The sequence below is a fragment of the Cornus florida genome, unplaced genomic scaffold (genome assembly GCF_030987335.1).
Source record: "Cornus florida cultivar Cherokee Brave unplaced genomic scaffold, ASM3098733v1 CherokeeBrave_3.0.0_Hap2_Chr08, whole genome shotgun sequence".
Classification (NCBI taxonomy): domain Eukaryota; kingdom Viridiplantae; phylum Streptophyta; class Magnoliopsida; order Cornales; family Cornaceae; genus Cornus; species Cornus florida.
In genome coordinates, this window is record NW_026775578.1 from 87220907 (window position 1) to 87241319 (window position 20413).

Sequence of the window (20413 nt, forward strand, 5' to 3'; positions counted from 1 at the left end):
GTACAATCATTTTCTTTTCTCTTTCATTCTATCCAAACTAATAACATAATATTTTCTCACAACTTTCTTAAAAAAATTTCATCCTAACCAAATGCACCATGGAAACTTAATTTTCTTTTCTTTCATTTCAACTTCTTTTACTTTCACTTTCTACAATCTATTTCTGTCTAACCAAACCAACCCTCAAGGACAACTAAGAATCACCAATGGAATGGGGCAAAGGAAGAGGAGCAAAATTTCCTCTTAAAGCACCAACAAAACCCTTTTTTTAAGATGATCTTTCAAAACCAATGATGAAGAAATGGGTCCAAAAGCTATGACAAAGGGAAGCCCTCTGTCTTGTGATCATTTTCTCTCCCAATGACAACCTTCAATTATCACTACAAGGTACAGAAAGGAAGCTTAAAGATAACCCTCAATGGAGGATGGTGATGGGGAAAGGAGGAGGAAATAATAGAAGCAATTACAAACTGAACATGTGGGAGGACAGTCAAATGCATAAACTAAAGGTGCCTGTGTGTGTATAGGTGTCACACATACAAGGGGTCAAAGGTGTGAGCCTCCCAAATGACCAAAATGCCCTTCTAGTCTTCCTAAATCACCATTAGGCCATTACAACAGCAAAAGTCCATGCTACCCTCATGTATATGACAAATGACACACAAAGTGAATAAGTTCAGCTAGAAAGAAATGAGTAACTCGGCAATAAACTGAATAGATGCACAAATACGATAATGCCCAAAAAAAATTGGAAAAGTGAGAAACATTACAAAAAAAATATGCTTCGTGAAAGCAAAATTATTTCCCATTGAGTTTTTCACATCTTATCAAATATATGTATTGAATGGTTCAAATCAAATTTCTTCTCAAGGAATTTTTTTTTTTTGTTTTTTCTTAATGTCAAAGATGTTTACTAATTATCTTATTCATTTCGTTTGCTTTAATTATTTTTATTTGTATAGTATGTTATTATTTATTAATTAAGATAATAATTTTTTTTTTTTTTTTGAAAAGATTTTCATCATACTATTTGAAATATTTAATCATGAATAAGAAAGTGAATCAATAAGGGTGTCATTATATTTAGCATACCAAGAGATATCCTTATAATACCAAGGGGCAAAAATTATATTTAAAAACAAAAAAATTAATGTGTTACATACTTTCGGTTCATTGCAACAATTTTACCATTGTATGTTACTATTTTTTATCTTATTTGCTTAACATTGTTAAAGGTCGAGTTCACTTAATCATCATTCTTTTCATTAACTATTATGACTCTTTTTTAAAAAATAATTAATATGGTGAATCTTATTTTTCTTTTTGAATTTTGTTAGGATGAATGTAAGAAAGATATATAAAAATATTTATATTTTTTTAATTTAATAACAAATTATACTTTATTTATGCACCTACACATTGACTAGTATATATATATATATATTGAAAGAATTTCATCCTAATGAACTACATTTTCAAAGGTGATTTCGTGTGTAATGGCCTAAGAATTTCGTCCTAATGAACGACCTTTTGTGTGTATTTTTATGTAATATATTTTGTTTTTGTCCCATCTCATCTTTTCCATAGACCTATTATGGGAGTTATGCTAACATGAACTGAAATGTGTTATAAAAAAAAACAAATGAGTACTAAAATGCGCTCAAATCACTCTCAACTCTCAAGATAAGATTATTCAGTTAAAAAAAAGAAAAAAAAAAAAGAAAAGGAGAAGACAAGAAAAGAAAGAAACTGTAAAACGGAAACAATCGTAGAGGATCTGCTAATTGCTATGATACGTCCCAGATCCACTAGGCTCTTGAAAGTTTATTATGGCGGACTGTGACAGGAGGAAGCCACAGGTGAATCATCCACCATAGATTTCCTCTAGTGGAGAGCGGCATCTACGGCTGTCCTTGAACATTTGTAGTGGGTTTGAAACAAGCGTCACCTCTGTGACGGTTAATCAGAAGACCTTTACTAATTTATTTTCACCCGAAATTGACCATCCATATTATAATGTGCGCGCCTTAATGCTCTATTTACCCAAAGGGTATTATCGGCATTTCAGAAACTATTCGCTGTCAAAACTGAAAAAGTGAAACTTTTAGTGGGAGCGTGAGACAATAACTATTACTGCGATTCTGTGGCGGTGGACTCTCTCACAAACAGTTGTCATGCACTCATTTAAATTCAAATTACTACATTTTGAACTACATAAATAAATAAATTATATTATTTTATTACGTAATTGATATTAAATGATCTTACTAATTTTTTTAAATAGCATAAAATATAAAAGATGATAAAAAAATCTAACTAAATAAAATATAATCATTTAACTCATTTCAATAATTTATTGGTAAATAAATTTTAATATTAATTTTTTTTTTCAAAAGGTGAAGAATAGTAGGATAAGGCAACAAAAGTTAAATAACTTTTAATAGTACATTTTGATAGCAAGTAACCATTTGACAAGAGAATCCTATGTGACAAAACTCATAAGTCATAAATGTCTTTTAATTTACCACAAGTTTTGAGATATATAAAAAGTAAAATTAAGTTTTTAATAAATCTCCAAATCCTACAGTAAATAAGTAGGTTTTGATGAGAGGTTTGTTAATAATTATGAAGCATGGATACGAGTACGATAAGATATGGGCACATAAAAACGGTAAATCTCAAAAAATAGGATACGAGTATGAAAACATAGATAATTTTTTTACATAAAAAATATATATTTTTATTAATTTCCTATAATATTATGAATTTAAATGTAATGATTAATGTATTCATAAATAAAGAAGATAATAATAAAACACAAGATTTCATTTCACAACACATTTAAACATCAAATAAATTTAAAGTCCACCGTATCCTCAGTGTATCCTAATCCTATCCAAAAATTAAAAATTTATTTTAAAAATCAGATACTTCTCTGGAGTATCGTGTCCGAACCTATCCCAGGCATATCAGAACTAAACACTTATCCAATATCACCATGACACCTTTGGAGAAGTATCCGTTCTTCCTAGGGTAACAACATCACTATGCTTAACAATAGCCCCTCCTATAATTGATTATAAAAGATGTGTAAGTTTCTAGAGACTGTAGGTAGTTTTTTATTTTATTTTTATTCTGGTAAATTAGGGGAGAGGAGACTCGTGTTATAACACGCGCATATTCCCCCAAAAAGTTGAGTGTTCTATCAACTAGATGACAAAGAAGTGCTCAATTTTACAAGGAGCATGACTCTCTATATTCTAGGTCATCATAGTGTTGCAATATTTTGAAATTAAATTTATAAGTAAGAGAAGTTTAATTCACATGTTAAATTTTAAATGGCACTACTTGTAAAATATTGAAAAGTGAGGTACATTGAAATATAGATGCAAAATCTGACTGTTCATCCAAGTCACACGAGTGGCATCAACTATATTCTTATACATAACATCACAAAAAATGATAACTACCCTAAAGTAAATCCAACGATAGCATTTACTTTTCACGAATATATTTGGACCAATTCTTTCTTTTTCGAATCATTTAAATAATAGGTATAGAATTGATGCTCTGAAATTAAAATTGAAGAAAATATAATTTAAAATTTAAATTAATTTTTTTTTTTGCAATTTCCAATTTTAATGTATTAATTTCATGCAATTGTATATAGTATAAATTAAGTTGTATAGTAGTAGGTGGTTAAATATGACATATTATTTTATCTTATTTATTAAATTTTGAAGATTGAAGATAAGATACATATGAGAAAAGAGAAGTTATGTAATTTACGTAGATACATTTCCATTACATTGACAGGGGTGTAGGTGTTTGCAGTTTGAGGGACTCGAAGAACAAGAAACGAGTTATTTATATCAAATATTATTTTAACTGTACACTCAATCTCATGATTCTGCAAAAAAAAAAAAAAAAGGAATTTTCTCCAAGCTCAGTATACATACATACATATATATATATATATATATATAAATTTGTATGTAATGCCCCCTAAAATTATTAGTTTGTAAAATGATCTATTTAACTTTTTATTTTTTTTCTCAAGAACTCTTTAAATTTCTTTAATAAAAGGTTACTTCAATCAAGCTTTAATAATTTTCTTTCAAAGTTATTCCTTTTTTTCTCTTATTCATTTTTAAAGAAATGATGATGATGAATTTATTTATTTTATTTGTTACATGGAATATGAAAAAAAAAAAAAAGATGTTAGAAAATATTGGAGATATCGGAAATCCATTAAATGTTTAGGTTATGCAACACTAGCTGTGGTGGCCTGTAGCGGATTAGTACTATATATATTATACTATATATTAATTAATAATAATAATAATGAAGTCACACTTACTCGTGCGCGAGTGACGAGACAAACAAACAAACCCTAGAATAAATTAAAATGACGGAGGCGGCGAGTGGGCTTCAAACGCCTAGCAGAGTGTCTTTTAGTAGTCGTAGTAGTGGTTGTATTATAGTGTCCTACATTCTGCTACTATTTAATGACCTCCCCTCTCTCTCTCTAGAACGCTCCATTCTCCCTAGTTGTTATGGCGTCCACAGAGCTCTGCTTCTAGGGTTTCTGTTCCTCTTCTTCTTCGTGTTTACCGCCTTCCTTTTGTCTCAGGTAGGGCTAGTATCTCACAACCTTCAAGGCATTTTTGAATTTTCAACTGTTTTTGTGTTTTTTCGAAGTGTTTTTGGTGTTTTCATATGAATAATACTAATAATTTCTTCAATGCGCTTTTGTTTCTGGGTTTGTAGAGACCTGTTCTTGCTTATTTGTGGGTTTTGAGTTTGATCTTTGCTTTCTTTGGTCTGGGTTTTCTTTCGTTGTTGCAGGAAAATTTCGGCTCGGTTTTCCCGAACGCTTTCTCCTTTCGCTTAGGTAATATTTGATGTAGATGTGTGTTTTGCATGTCTCTTTTCCACCAGATGTGTTCTTTGTTTGACCCTAATTTGCTTTTGATTTTGGTGGTTTTGTTTTTTTTTTTTGGTTATATTGTTTGCCTTTTCTAAAGGGGTTTTCTAGTTTTTTTTTTTTTCACTGCATTTTCACGTTGGAGGCTTTGTCAACATCATGATGATTACCATGGAGGCGTTTTTTATTTTTTATTTTTTTTATATATCTTTAATTTTTAAGCATCATCACACTGGATTTTACTTATTTTGTTGTGAGTTTATGGTTTCTGATTTTTCAGTCTATAAGAAGTGGGGTTTCCTATTTATAGCATTCTTATGGAAGTTTTTTAGCCTTTCTAGTATCCTTTTGTCATATTAGGTTTGTTTCAGCTTCCTTGGCCATTGATGCCTTGTTTGTGCCTGATCCTGCGGTGGATTTGTGGCCTTTAACTTTTGCATGTTTGCACCATAAGGGTTTATGGGTTTTAAGATTTATTTCTATGTACCTGGATGGTTTATTGTCTCTTCTGCCTATATTTTTTTCACTGCATTTTTCACGTTAGAGGGTTTGTCAACATCATTGCTTACTGTGGATGCGTTTTGGTGTTTTTTTTTTTTTTTTTTTTTTTCTTTTTTTTTCTTCTGTAAAAACATAAGTACACTGGATTTTGCTTGTGATTTCTGATTTTTCAACCTATACGAAGTGGTTTTTTACTACTTTGTAGTGGGTTTATAGCATTTTTATGGGAAGTTTTTTAGCCTCTAGTATCCTTTTGTCATCTTGAGTTTTTTCAGCTTCCTTGGTCACCGATGCCTTGTTTGTGCCTGCCTGATCCTGCTGTGGATTTGTGGTAGTCTTCAACTTTTGTATGTTTGCACCATTAGGTTTATTATGGGTTTTAAGATATATTTATATGCACCAGAATGATTTATTATCTTTTCTTCCTTTATTTGTTTAATGCTCAGTTGTGAGTTCTTGTTCCATGACCAAGAGTCTCAGGTTCCAAAACCTCATTAGATTTTGTGATATTTATGTTACATGGACTCTTCAAAAGTAGGTGAAGTACCCGGACACCCAGTACTTGGATATGGGTATTATGATGAGATATGTGTCTTGGATTTTTGGTTGGACATGCATCTAAATTAACTTATCCCTTCAAAATGAGGGAGGTACTTTTATTAGACACTGTGTTACATGAAATTATTATTTTACTCTAGAAAATAAAATAAAATAATATGAATATTTAGGTGTCCATGTGTCCTTCTATTTGGGGATTTGACACATATATTCCACGAAAAGTCTTGTATCTGCTAAATGTTCAAACCAGGGTTGATCAGGGCTTTTTAAAATTTTAGCAAAGTTCTTTCAATTTGTTGGGTGTGTTTGAAATCTGTTTTGCTGCCGAGTTTCTTAGTGTACTTGATCATTATTTGTGTGCCTTCTGCAGTCTTAATACACCTCATTGCGGTGTCAAGTTCAAATTGACCATAATGTTTTTGTACTATCATCGTGGTGTCAGCATTGTTATAAATACACATATAATATTTTCATTTTGTGATTGACATCTGCATCATTTGCTTGTGCCCCATTTATTATAAAAAAATTCCTTTTCGTATGTCTATGTGCCCCATGTCTTGCTATTGTTAGAAAGACATCATTTTGTGTATTTTAGGATAGGTAAAGCCTTAGGGATTATGTGTGTTCAGGCATATTTCTTCTTCCTTCTGGTTGGCTTAGCAACTCTGCACAGCCACCTCATGTGGCCTACGAGGCCCTTGGCGTTGCCAGTTCAAAGTGAATATGATTTATAGTTATTTACCTAGACTCTTGTGCATCTCCCTAGGTACTTGCGTTGACATGACGCAATACATGTATGGTGTGGGATACATCATACATGTCCTACTCACAAACCCAAATTGGACTCGTGACCCTCTACTTGCTTAAGTTTGATTGAGTTACCTATTTCTTACATGGCGATATAGATAAAAATTGTGCGCTTGTAATTTAAATTGTATTTAACTATATCCTTAAATTACAATAATATCATACATTGCAATATCATATGCCATTTAATGTAGCTAAATGTGCATGAATTTTGATGGAGTTCCCTATTTGTCACATGGAGATATAGACAAAAATTGTTTGTATTACAACATGATAAACGATTTAATGTACGTAAATGTTCAAAATGATACTTGCCTGTGGCCAACTATGAGGTGCATTTCAAGCCTTATCTCTTTATCGTGATATTCGGGGTTCAGGAAGGTCCCACATCAATTCTCAACGTGTACCAGGAGTTCTACTTTCAATGCCAGAGGCTTGAGTTTTGGTAGCCATGCATATAAGCAGTGGCTACATCTTTACAGAGTTGTTGGAATGGTTATGAGGTCAAGCATGCTCTAGCATTGTCTTAGTAGTTTTGATACCATTCAGGGTTTGAACACCTCACGGAAACACAATTTATAGTTATTTTAGGTGTTTAGTGTTGTTATTTGGTGTTCTGACCTTTTGTACTCTCGTTCCTGCTCGTGTTTCATATGAAAGTGATGCTTTTATAAGTTCCAAAACTTATGTTCTTGTAATTAGTCTGAAATGCTGTTGCATTAATGGCGTCAGACTGTATAACTTTTCTAATAGGTTCATTAATCTTGACTCGTATTACTTATGAAACCCACTTCATTAGGTCATTAGTCTTGACTTGTATAGTTTATGCTGGGTTCACAACATTTACCAAATAACTTTATATTCTAAAAATTTTCTTGGGCACTTTTTGATATTTCTTACCATATTTAATTATAATTTTGCTTAGGATTTGGTAATGGATACTTCTGAACAAGATGGAAATGGGGCACTGGATTCTTTGCCACCTCCCCCACCTCTTCCGCCAAATGTTGTTCCAGTACGAGCAGAACCAGAGCTTGCTTCTGAACCGGTTAAGAAAAAGGTTGTGCGGGTTCCGATAGCTAGACGTGGCCTGGGATCCAAGGGGCAAAAGACAACACTTCTGACTAATCACTTTAAAGTGAATGTAACTAATGTTGATGGACATTTTTTTCACTACAGTGTATGTTTTCAACTCTTATCTTTAGACAAATGCGCACACTTTTTGGATTTTCTCAAACATGAGTTTTATGGTTTATTTGTACTCATTTTCCTCTTCTATTTATAATTTTAATTCAGGTTTCCCTTTCTTACGAAGATGGCCGCCCGGTTGATGGCAAGGGCATTGGAAGAAAAGTTATTGATAGAGTTCAGGAGACTTATGATACCGAGTTAGCGGGAAAAAACTTTGCTTATGATGGGGAGAAGAGTTTGTTTACCGTTGGTCCTCTGCCTCGCAATAAACTTGAGTTCACTGTTGTGCTTGAGGATATTACTTCAACTAGGTACATAACGCATGGTTCTTGATACGTTTTCCGCACTAGGTGTCATGTTGTTATTGACTTTTTGACTCTGTATTAACTGGTTCTTCTATATTCAGAAATACCAGAAATGGCAGCCCTGGAGATCATGAAAGTCCAAATGACACCGACAGGAAGAGATTGAGACGCCCTTATCAATCAAAAACTTTTAAAGTGGAGATAAGCTTTGCTGCAAAGATTCCTATGCAAGCCATTGCAAATGCATTACGTGGTCAGGAGTCGGAGAACTCTCAGGAAGCTTTAAGAGTCTTGGATATCATTTTGAGACAGCATGCAGCAAAACAGTAATTTTTTCATATTCAAGGGATTTTATGGATTTGCTTCTCATCTGAATCATTATCTAACTAAATTTGGTCAACTGCAGGGGTTGCCTCCTTGTTCGGCAGTCATTCTTCCATAACGAGCCAAGGAATTTTGCAGATGTTGGTGGTGGTGTACTTGGTTGCAGAGGATTTCATTCAAGTTTCCGAACTACTCAGAGTGGCTTATCTCTGAACATTGGTATTTTTTCCTGGAGAGAAGCCTTTCTGAATTCATATTATTATACCGATAGAATGACTGAATTTGCTATCTTCACTTTCAGATGTATCTACCACAATGATAATCCAGCCTGGGCCAGTGGTAGATTTCCTAATTGCCAACCAGAATGTGAAAGATCCCTTTTCGATTGACTGGGCGAAGGTAAATCTCACCCTAGTTTTGGTGCTGTACTAATATTTACTTTCCCATAAATTAAAGCCTCTGTCACTTGTTTGATCAGGCGAAACGCACTCTAAAGAATTTGAGGGTTAAGACAAACCCCTCCAATACTGAGTACAAGATAACTGGATTAAGTGAGATGCCATGCAAAGAGCAGATGTAGGCTTTTCCTGCTATTATTATTCTCCTTTTCCTTTGGCAATGCTACATAAATTTTGATTTCATATTTATGACTGCACCGCAATTACCTAGCATGGCCTCCCAGCCCCCTTCAATTTAGGAATTATTTAATAGTTGAATTTTAAATACTGCAGACTAAGTCGTGTGTTTGCATGTTGTAGGTTTTCATTGAAGCAGAAAAGTGGGAAGGATGAGGTTGGTGAAACAATTGAAGTGACTGTTTATGATTATTTCGTTAATCATCGCCATATAGCCTTGCGTTATTCTGCTGATCTGCCATGCATTAATGTTGGAAAGCCAAAGCGTCCAACTTACTTCCCTCTTGAGGTGAAGCAATGTGTTATAGTTCTGTTCAGTTAAAAATCTGCATGTGATTCCCTTCTCATTGTATGGTCTTTATATGTGTGTTTTCTACTTTTTTAGCTCTGTTCGTTGGTGTCCTTGCAACGTTATACAAAAGCATTATCGACTCTTCAAAGAGCTTCATTAGTGGAAAAGTCTAGGCAAAAGCCGCAAGAAAGGATGAGAGTATTGAGTGAGGTGGGTCTCTTCCCTATACCATTTTACTAACATATTTTTGTTGTACGCTAAAGTCTTTCATGGGCTTTGACAGGCTCTGAAAATTAACAATTATGATGAGGAGCCCATGCTTAGTTCATGCGGCATTTCAATCAGTACTAACTTCACACAGGTTGAAGGCCGTATTCTCTCTGCACCAAGGGTATTTACCTCGCTCTGTTTTGGAAAATTGTCTTGTGTTTAGTTCTCTTGAATATTGGATCATGAAGGGGTAAGATCAGCTTTAGACTAATTTTATATTTGTCTATTACAGTTAAAAGTGGGAAATGGAGAAGATTTCTTCCCTCGGAATGGACGGTGGAATTTTAACAATAAGGTTTCTTTTCTTATTCTTTTCCCTCTCCCCCCGTTTTCCTACCATGATTTTTATCCTGCCATACCTAACCTCATTGTTTTTGAATGCTTGAATAGAAACTTGTGAATCCAACTAAGATAGAACGCTGGGCTGTTGTTAATTTCTCTGCTCGCTGCGATATTCGTGGCCTTGTCAGTAATTTAATCAAATGTGGAGAAATGAAAGGAATAGTATGTTTCCTCATCATTATAGGTTTGCTTAATATTTACTTCACTACATAAAATCAAGGGACTGACAAGTCCTGTTAATTTCTAGTCCATAGATCCTCCATTTGATGTCTTTGAAGAGAATCCACAGTGTAGAAGGGCCCCTCCTCTTGTTAGGGTGGAGAAGATGTTCGAAGAGATACAGTCTAGACTTCCTGGGGCACCTCAATTCCTTCTTTGCCTGCTTCCAGAGAGAAAAAACTCAGATCTCTATGGTGTGTGTTTATTTGATTTATTCCTTTATCTATAATCTTGGTTTGTGTGATGTGTTTGATAAAAAATAATTCATTTTTAACTTCTTAAGGCCCTTGGAAACGAAAGAATCTTGCTGAACTTGGTATTGTTACTCAATGCATTGCTCCTACAAGAGTCAATGATCAATATATTACAAATGTTCTCCTTAAGATAAATGCAAAGGTAAGATGCTCTATTCAGGTGTACGTTTCTAATGTGATTCTTAGCGTTTTTCTCGGTGAGTTCACTGAGTCTGGTCTTGTGCATTCTCCTTCAATACCTATATGTCCTTTTGTTTCACTTCCTTGCAGCTTGGTGGGTTGAATTCTTTGTTAGCTGTTGAACATTCTCCTTCAATACCTTTGGTCTCGAAGGCTCCAACCATTATTCTTGGGATGGATGTTTCACATGGCTCTCCTGGCCAGTCTGATGTACCTTCGATTGCTGCGGTAACATGCTGCCTTTTACTCTCTCTCTCTTTTTTTTTTTTTTTTTTTTTTTTGTTGTTGTGTGTGTGTGTGTGTGGGTGGGGCATTTATATGGCTTTTCACTCCTTCGAAAACTTTTTGATATTGTCAATAGCTTAGAAGCAGTACCCAAACACCAAAAAAGGGTGGGGGTTGGGATATGAATCTGTTTAACTGTGTGCTCTCTTTCCATTTCCATAGGTGGTAAGCTCCAGGCATTGGCCACTGATTTCCCGTTATAGGGCCTCAGTGCGTACGCAGTCACCAAAGGTTGAAATGATTGATTCTCTATTTAAGCGAGTTTCTGACACTCAAGAAGATGATGGCATTATCAGGTAAGATCTTAAGTAGATTTGTTTAGAACATTGTGCTACTGTTTTATTTACTTGCAAGTTCCATTGATTATTTGAATCAGAATTGCAGATGGTTTCTGAAATACGTTTGTCAGTTGATTATTTAAGTGATTGGTTTTCTGTTTGTACTCCCATTAATATCAGAAAAGTTTCGGATTGCCAAATTCAGTTTTTTCCCTTCATTTCAGGGAACTTTTGCTGGATTTTTATACGAGTTCAGGGAAGAGGAAACCCGATCAAATAATCATATTCAGGTAATTTTTATTCTCCAGTTGGCTGCAGTCGATACCCATTACTAAAAGATCTGTGCGGCCTGACATGTGTCATACAATGCAAAATATGTGTTTGAATATTTTTCTTTATTGGACACGCCATGGCGATGTGGACGCTCCACAATACACCTGTCTGATTAAAGGTGGATTTTTAAAAAATTTCAGGAAAGAAAATGGGTTAAAATATCTAGTATGTAAAATTCTTTGAGAAGTTTTGCCCCTTCAACTCATCCAACTCTACCGGTGCCATACGGTACGGTGCCATAGAGATGGGCGTTGTACCGTTTATGACAAATAGTAATGAGTTCAAAACACAAAAAATAAAAAGTTCTTTTACATATATTCTATGAATCAATTTTATGTACTTGATCTTTTTTTCGAAAAGTATTTTCTTGAATCAATTTTATGTACTTCTTTGTACAACTGAATCTTTTGTTTAGTTATGGATTTAGATTACAACAAACTTTATAAAGGAAGTTTAGAAATTATACTTTGGTCCATTCTCTCTTTTATTTTCTCTTCTTAAACAAGAGAACTGTTTTAGTGGTTCAATACTGGATTTTTGATTCTTAATTTGACGGAAGGTTTATAATATATTATTTACATAAATAAAGATATATAATTATTATTTGATTGTTACCGTTGTGTCTGAGTCTTAGTTTTTTGGTTTTGCCGTGTTGCCATGTCCATGTATTATATTCATGCTTCCTAGCTAATTATTGCCTTGGTAGGGGCTTGAATCCTTGACCTCCCATGTGTGCGTAGGAGATACCACCAGAGCTAAATGCTAGGTGGTGCTGCAGTAGGTATTTTCGTTGGGTCATACTTGTTTTATGATATATATTCTTGATTTTGTTCTTGAGTTATGGTAATTTATAGGTCTAGAATAATTTGTTTTGGAGGCAAAAATTGGAAAATACTGTAGGCATCTGTAAATAATAAAATCTGAGAACAAAAGAAATGTAAAGAGGATCAGAAACAACTGATAAATATGACATGACCTGAAAAAATAACAACATTGTTATGAAATAACCCCTCAGTTGACACAGATTTTTGTTATCTTGGCCGGGCTTGGGAGAAGACATGCAAACCATTGAAAAGTAAATTGCTATCAGTACAATATTTTTTAATCTTTCCGGAGTTGACCTCGGTATGTTCACTTATATGTCCAGGTAATTAGGTCAATGAAAGTAATTTAGCATGGGATAATGGTCTTGGTAACAAATCTGCTCCAGCCGTAAGGTTTTGTTGTGTTGCAAACTACAACAAATCTTTGCTTCATACATCACTGCACTTCCACTAACACCTGTCGTAATGATAAACAGCTTGTCTCGCTGTGATCTCTTGAATTTTGAAAACTTCTGTTGCTTACATTTTATGGTTTGGCCAACACAAAGCATAATCGATTTGTATATGATGTGTGAGTGTCAAATAATAAATATTTGGATACATCTCACAGAGTAATTACTGTTTCAACTACATGGCATGTGTAATTCTTTTAGTTTTATCACCTGAATTAGTTTCTTATATACTATTGCATGATGTCAAAACATGTTTAATAGTTTGCATGTCCTATTGTTTGTGATTTGACGAATTCTGTGTTTACATCTGTCGTCTTTGATGTTTTACTTCTTGTATGGTGTTAAGTTCACTAGGATTCTCATTTTTAAATCTATGTATGCTGCTGCTTTTAAACATCCTTTTTTTTTCCCTGACAAAAGCTTTGTTTTATTGTTTGCTTGTCGATCAATGATGTTTTGATTTTTTGAAAAGGGATGGAGTCAGCGAATCACAGTTCAACCAAGTTTTGAACATCGAATTGGATCAAATTATTGAGGTTTCAATGCTAAAATCAATGCCTTTCAATAATCCACTTGGAAGCTGTTTCAGTATTGTTCCATTTGTTAGAAAGAATAATTTGGATGTAAATTTCCTTTCTAATTTGTGCAGGCCTGCAAGTTTCTTGATGAGAAATGGTCTCCAAAGTTTGTGGTGATTGTTGCACAGAAAAATCACCATACAAAATTTTTCCAGCAGTCGTCTCCTGATAACGTTCCACCAGGTTAGCCCTTCAACTATATCACATGCAAAAAACAATTATTGCATTCAATGCAACACCTTCACATTGCTGTTTATGCAGGGACTGTTATTGACAACAGAGTTTGTCATCCTCGAAGCAACGATTTTTATATGTGCGCGCATGCTGGAATGATTGTGAGTATTAATATGATCTGCTGTATTTTCAGTCAAACATTCACAAATCTTGTTTCCTTGACCTTTAATAAGAAGTGATGGGTTGTGAGGATGGTCATCTAGTAAGAACTGGCACATGGAAGCAACATGGCATTACCACCAACATACCCCCGTCCAGATTTTTGGCATCTTCCTTTTATGGACAAATTTGGGCAAGCTGACTTGTCATATCGAAAACATGTTTAACTAGTTATTATTATTACTATTATTGATTTTTTTTTTTTCCAGCCAAAGATTTTAATCTTCAATTTTCATTCTTATAGCATATCAATTAAAATGGTTTTCACTACTCACTAAGTTCTAGAATCATGTACTTTTAGTAGGTTGCTGGACACTTTCTAAGGTTTGAACCATGTCCATGTAGTAGGTCATGTTAGGGATCATATTGATAACGAAACTGGACCCTCTTTTGTAATGTTCAACATTTACAGCTGAATGTGTAATTTTACTCGAGAGTGCATGCCTAAAGATGACCACTATTCGAGAAGAGTATAAAAACTGTAATTTTTTTTTTTTGGGTAAATTACACGGACCTCCCCTATGGTTTGCCATAATTACATGGACCTCCACTGTGATTTGGGGATTTATTCGGACCTCCCCTAAAAATGAAAATATCCTAAATGGACCACCCCTATTAGTGACGGGCTGACAAATGGACTAACGGATCTGTCTAGTTTACTGAAATGCCCTCAAGTTGCTATGGTAAATGACTGAACTACCCATATATATATATATATATATATATATATATATATATATATATACTGTGATCTAAACAATAAACCCAAAATGACCAAAACGAAGCCTTCTGCGAAGACGAAGACACCTCGCCGACACCGGAGCACCAATGGACCCGATCATCAAACAATTAAATCTCTCTCCCCTGTCATCAAGCGACACCGACATCACCGCAGACAACAGCATCCTCAGAACCAACAATTCAACCCCCTCGCCACCCAAATCTTTACACTTACATACCGATTCGATCAGTTTTGCCATCGATCTTGAGATTTTCGGAACACATTCAAGACTAGTTTCGCCAGCGATCTTAACCCAATATTGTATCCAAATTGCGTTGCTTGCAAATTTTAGGTTTAACAATTTGAATTCAGATGGGTGCGCTTCAGTATTGTCCAATTACTGGGTACTTCGATGGGTTTGGGAGTTGGGCTGGTGAAAACAAGTCTTAGTTTGTTGGTTCATTGAGATTGAATAGTCAAAGTGCTTTGAGGATTCAGAAATTTTTTATTGATTTCAACAGTGACATTAGGTTTCATTGTGGGAAAATCCCACTTGGGTTCGCCTCGGTCAAAAGTCGGTTCCGGGGATAATAATGGATTGGGAGAAGATGGATGTGGTGTTTTGGAGGATTGTGGTCTTTCCTTTAATGGAACGGGGTCGAAGAGTCTGAAAAAGGTGCTGATTTTGATGAGTGACACTGGTGGTGGTCACTGAGCTTCTGCGGAAGCCATTAAAGCCGCATTTAACGAAGAATTTGGTGATGAGTATCAAGTTAATTTTGATGAATTAGTTGTAATTACACACAAACAATTGGGTTCAGATTTGGAAATGGACGGGTTTTTGGTGAAGTTAACTCTTGTTTAAAGAGAGAGAGAGTTAGAGAGTAGAGAGAGAAGAAGCTCCAGATCGGGTTTGTGTTATGTTTCCTCTTATTTGGAAGTCCAAAGTTTACACATACAATAGTAACACGATGCTTTTCCTTTGCTGAGAATTGCAGATCATAGCCAATTGAATAGAAGAAACTATGTATAGAATATACAGTCTACATACACATGAAATGGAGAAGATGAGGGTATATTGGGAATTTCAATTTATTTAGTGCATGACATCAGCAAATTTCATCATTGACTGACGTTGACTCTAACAAAAGGGAGGTTCGTGTAGGATATTTTCATTTTTAGGGGAGGTCCTTGTAATTATGGCAAACCATAGGGGAGATCCGGGTAATTTACCCTTTTTTTTTTAGATCTTTGTTTCTATCCCTTTTCCTTCTTTTTATTTTTGTTGATGTTGGAGCAGGTACATATGCCAAAATAGTCAAAACATGAAGTGTTTTTTGACAAAATTTGTTGAATGGTGATGATGGTTATCTTGCTTTGGTATTTCTCAAAAAAATTTAAAACAAAATAAAAGTTGTCGGCTCCTATCATTTATCATTTTTAATAGTCGTAATACTTGGTTTTTTGTTTGTTTGTTTGTTTGTTTGTAACTGGCAGGTTTTGATCCTCCCCTCCCCGTATCATTACCAAATTTTTTTTTTTATTTTTATTTTTTATAATTAAATAGTTTTCAGTCTTTCTATACACGTGCCTGCGCACTCACATCAATCTCCTATCATTTTTAATAGTCGTAATACATATATATATATATATATTTGGGTATAATCCTCTGTTTAGTGAATTGGTCCGACTGGCAGGTTTTGATCCTCCCCTCCCCTTATCATCACCAAATTTAATTTTTTTGATTTTTTATAATTAAATAGTTTTCAGTCTTTCTATCTCCCTATACACTTGCCTGCGCAGTCACATCAATCTCTCTCACACGCACACAAACTAAAGTCACTCTGTTGTCACATCTTTGTATCAATCAGGCTGATTTTAAACATGTTTACATAGGGGACCACAAGGCCAACACATTACCATGTTCTGTTGGATGATATTGGTTTTTCAGCAGATGATCTCCAGGAACTTGTACATTCGTTGTCCTATGTGTAAGTAGATTTGACCCAGCACAATTAATTCATCCATAAATTTATTTCAACTGCTCTCCTGAATTATTGTTAATTATTGCAGATACCAGAGAAGCACTACTGCCATTTCTGTTGGTAAGTTTGGCCTCTTCATAATGTAACATATTGTTCAGAGCGGTTATACCAGGAGTGCTTTACTCTTCCGTCGATGGGTTTTAAGATCCTAGTATAATTAGGACTATTGTTGCATTTTTATACAGATAGGTCTCCTCTCTCTCTCTCGCTCTATATATATATGTGTGTGTGTGTAGATAGATAGATAGCTAGATATATCCTAGTGCTACCGTGTAGTAGTTGTGTAGTCAAAAGCTAATACACAACAAAAGTATACGGTTATGGAAGCACATGCAGATACAGCATACATACATGACATGGATACAACGATGTGATAAATTCTTAGAAAATATTATATGGATAGAAGGACACAACATTATGAGCACATGCAGATACAGGATAGATGACATGGATACAACAATGTGATAAATTCTTATAAAATAGTATATGGATATAAAGACACAATTAAAATATGTGTATATGTAAATTATATTAATGTATATTTGTATAACAATTAAAATATGATCGCTGTATAAAGTTAAAAGGTCATTATATTCTAATATGTTTTTACTATCATTTTCTTATAAAAAATGACAGTTGTGTTGCATGGATAAAATTTGGATTAAATTAGACATAATATATTTTCTCATAATACTTTAGAGATTCTAAGTTTTCCTAATAACCATACTATAATATTATACTCTGAAAAGTTATATTTTAATGCTAAGGCAGTGGAACATGTGTCAAAGTATATGATGAGTATCCGATATATGTGATTGAATAACCTTTTAGACGAACTAGATACATGTTTGAAATTAAAACATTATTTTCAAATTATGGATTCGTTTTTGGAAGTATTGGACACTAATCTGTCAGGAATATCTAGACGTCCTTTTAGAAACATTTGTAGTTCAACATTTGTTTCATCACTTCTGTTCTATTCACTTTGAAACCTGATTTATTGTCTCTTTTTTTTTTCTTCTCTTTTTTATGTTTTGCATTGTTTTGGTTCCTAATTTTGCTCTCTAATATATATATATATGTATGTGTACATGCAGTTGCTCCAATATGCTATGCTCATTTGGCAGCCACTCAGATGGGGCAATTCATGAAGTTCGAAGACTTATCAGAGACGTCATCAAGCCATGGCGGTGTGACATCTGCTGGGGCCGTCCCTGTCCCTCAGTTGCCAAGGTTGCAGGAGAATGTGTCCAATTCAATGTTCTTTTGTTGAGGCTTTGTATGCCCTTTTATCTCCTTGCTTTAGTAGGACAAGTTTGATGTGGGTTGTACATAGAACCTGTCTCTTTTTGTTTTACTGTCGACAGTGAAGGTTATCAAATCATGCAAGCAAGATGATATCATGTTCTCAGTGTTTCAGTTTAAACTGAGGTGTCCTCAGTTAGATTTCTCTTGACAAGGCTTTATTTTTGTTAAACTCTGGCTTTTGCCTGTTTTAATGCCTAGCCTTACTTGCATGCGTTGATGATGATGGCTTTAATTTTTCTTTTTCGTACTCTTTTCTTTTGCTTGAAATGATTGGCTGCTATTTATACTTTGTTGACATCATGATTTGATAAAAATGTAGATTTTACAGGATAATTATACTTGGTTGACATGATGATTTTACAAGCGTAGACATTTTTTCTTTTGGAAAATTAAAAAATACAACTTTTTTGATAATTTGGGAGGCTTGATGATCATGTGTCCAAGGCACCCCTATTAGAAGACTCTTTTACCCTCAGGTAAATAAAGGGTTGCTGTTTGGTTTATAATTCAACAATATATATATATATAGATATATATATTTATTTATGTAGGGTAGTGATCTCTTGCTTCCTATGGAATAAGAAAATTCTTTTGCACTTTTTATAGTGATCATTAGATATGCTTTCCTTTTAATATAAAATCATTATCACTATGTTAAATTTTCAAATTTAATATTTACCGATATCATTAATTATAACAATAATCGCTTTCACCTCTCAAAATTACGTCTCATCACTAATAAGAAAATAAAAATTATTAGTGTTAGAGAATTGTATCCATGGCTTGATACTAAAGTTGATATTTAAAATAATAAAAAAATTAAAAATAAAATCTGTATTTTTTTATCCACTTGATTAACTTAAGGTAACATGTGATTTGCACAACACTTCACAATTTAAATTATTGTATACCTTCCCAAATGCCTGTTATTTAAAAATTAGAAATTTAATCTATTGCTTTCTAACCCTTTTGTTACAAATTGTTTCATCTTTCTTGTTAATTTTGTCTTATTTTATTCCAGATTTTAACTAGTTGTAAACATAGTACATTTCAATTATTCATTTGTCATAATAAGTCGTACAAAATCTTTTTTCTAATTCTACTATAATAACAAAAATTTATTGACATAATGAGGAGATTTACAACAAAAAATTATATTATTATATGAAATTTCAGATTTGCATTGTAAATTAGTTGTTTTTCTTAGTTTTTTCTTAAATACTGCTATTATTATCATCATTTTTTTTTGTAAGCAAAAAAAGTATGAAAGACTGCTAATATGTAAAGTAACAGTATAAAAATTCCGATTAGTGGTAGTGAGACGTTCCAGAGGTGAAGCGATTTATATTTTTATTTGTTTGGTACTTACCTTTTATAGTTGTAATTAGTAATATTGGTAAATTTTAAATTTAGAAACTAGGAATAAGATAGTGGTTTTATATTAAAAGAAAAATATATAAGTGGGTTTGAAATTTGATCATTAAAAGTGTAGTGATCTCTTGTTCCTTATAGAGTAAAAAAATTCTCTCGCACTTTTTATATTGACCATTAAATAAATAAAGTAGTGATCTCTTGTTCCTTATATAGTAAAAAAATACTCTGGCACTTTTTTTAATCACCATCACTACTTTATTTATGTATATATATATAAGACTGGATATTTGGAGAAGAGTAGGGTTATAGGTGAGATGACACGTGTCTCATCATTTCAAGAAGTAGATAATGTGTGCCTGCCCCACTTATCTCTATTAAAAAAAAGTTCTTAAGAAACCGAGTTAGTGTATTTTTCAAAATTAAATATCTTTCAGCCAAAATAATTGATATCGAGTCAACACAACCTTGTGGTCAACCCATTAGCTAGTTTTCAATCATCTTTATTCTCCAAACTTTTTGAGTTGTAAAACTAAACAAAGTTAGAAATCAATTTGATTATTTAGTCCTAAAATATTTTTTTTAAAAAATATTTTTATTTTTTAGATAAAATATTCTTTTATTTTTATTTTATCGTGGCAAAGTTCTACTTTGAGGTTGAGGTCGAGTCTATTGGACGGAGTAGGTAAAATAACTTGTCGAAAATTGATGAATAAGTTATTTTTATTAAATTTTAATATTTTTTTTCGTAAACATTTTACGACAATCAAACATCAAAAAATAAAAAAATATTTTTTAAAACATATTCTACGTTCAAACAAATAGAACTCTAGTGAGAAAGAGAAATTGAATTACTAGAAAACTTTGACGGCTCCGGAGACCAAACTTCAAAGCATCTAGGTAAACTAAACACAAATAATGACTAACTTAGGATGTGCAGGACAAATACTCACATTAAACTTCTTCTATGTACACATTTTATTTTTATTTTTCTCGGTATAAATCTATCAATAAAGTATT

The 20413-nt window shown here is 33.4% G+C and overlaps 1 protein-coding gene across 7 annotated transcripts; it reads left to right on the forward strand.

The window, feature by feature from the left end:
* The first annotated feature begins 4505 nt into the window (after window positions 1–4505).
* On the forward strand, window positions 4506–18245 carry LOC132268259 (protein argonaute 4-like). 7 transcript variants are annotated; one of them, XM_059769086.1, is made up of 24 exons: window positions 4506–4633; window positions 4849–4894; window positions 7719–7973; window positions 8090–8295; window positions 8391–8615; window positions 8696–8832; window positions 8915–9012; window positions 9092–9189; window positions 9372–9537; window positions 9634–9750; window positions 9824–9931; window positions 10043–10105; window positions 10201–10314; window positions 10400–10565; window positions 10655–10767; window positions 10896–11033; window positions 11253–11386; window positions 11593–11658; window positions 13450–13513; window positions 13627–13738; window positions 13817–13890; window positions 16566–16660; window positions 16743–16774; window positions 17812–18245. In XM_059769086.1, the coding sequence occupies exons 3-24, from the start codon at window positions 7728–7730 to the stop codon at window positions 17985–17987; spliced, it is 2748 nt and encodes a 915-aa protein (XP_059625069.1). In that variant the 5' UTR covers window positions 4506–4633; window positions 4849–4894; window positions 7719–7727; the 3' UTR covers window positions 17988–18245. The 7 variants fall into 7 exon arrangements, 6 of the variants coding, with proteins under 6 accessions (XP_059625069.1, XP_059625065.1, XP_059625068.1 ...); XR_009469266.1 differs by lacking the exon at window positions 4849–4894 and having other exon boundaries at window positions 4515–4633; window positions 16541–16660; window positions 17812–17923; XM_059769082.1 differs by lacking the exon at window positions 4849–4894 and having other exon boundaries at window positions 4517–4633.
* The last annotated feature ends 2168 nt before the right edge of the window (window positions 18246–20413 follow it).

Coding starts and splice junctions, on each gene's coding strand:
- LOC132268259 (XM_059769083.1), top strand. CDS start 6,016: ATGTGTCTTGGATTTTTGGTTGGACATGCATCTAAATTAACTTATCCC. Junction 8,616..8,695: donor AGACAGCATGCAGCAAAACA/GTAATTTTTTCA, acceptor GGTCAACTGCAG/GGGTTGCCTCCTTGTTCGGC. Junction 9,013..9,091: donor TTTCGATTGACTGGGCGAAG/GTAAATCTCACC, acceptor TTGTTTGATCAG/GCGAAACGCACTCTAAAGAA.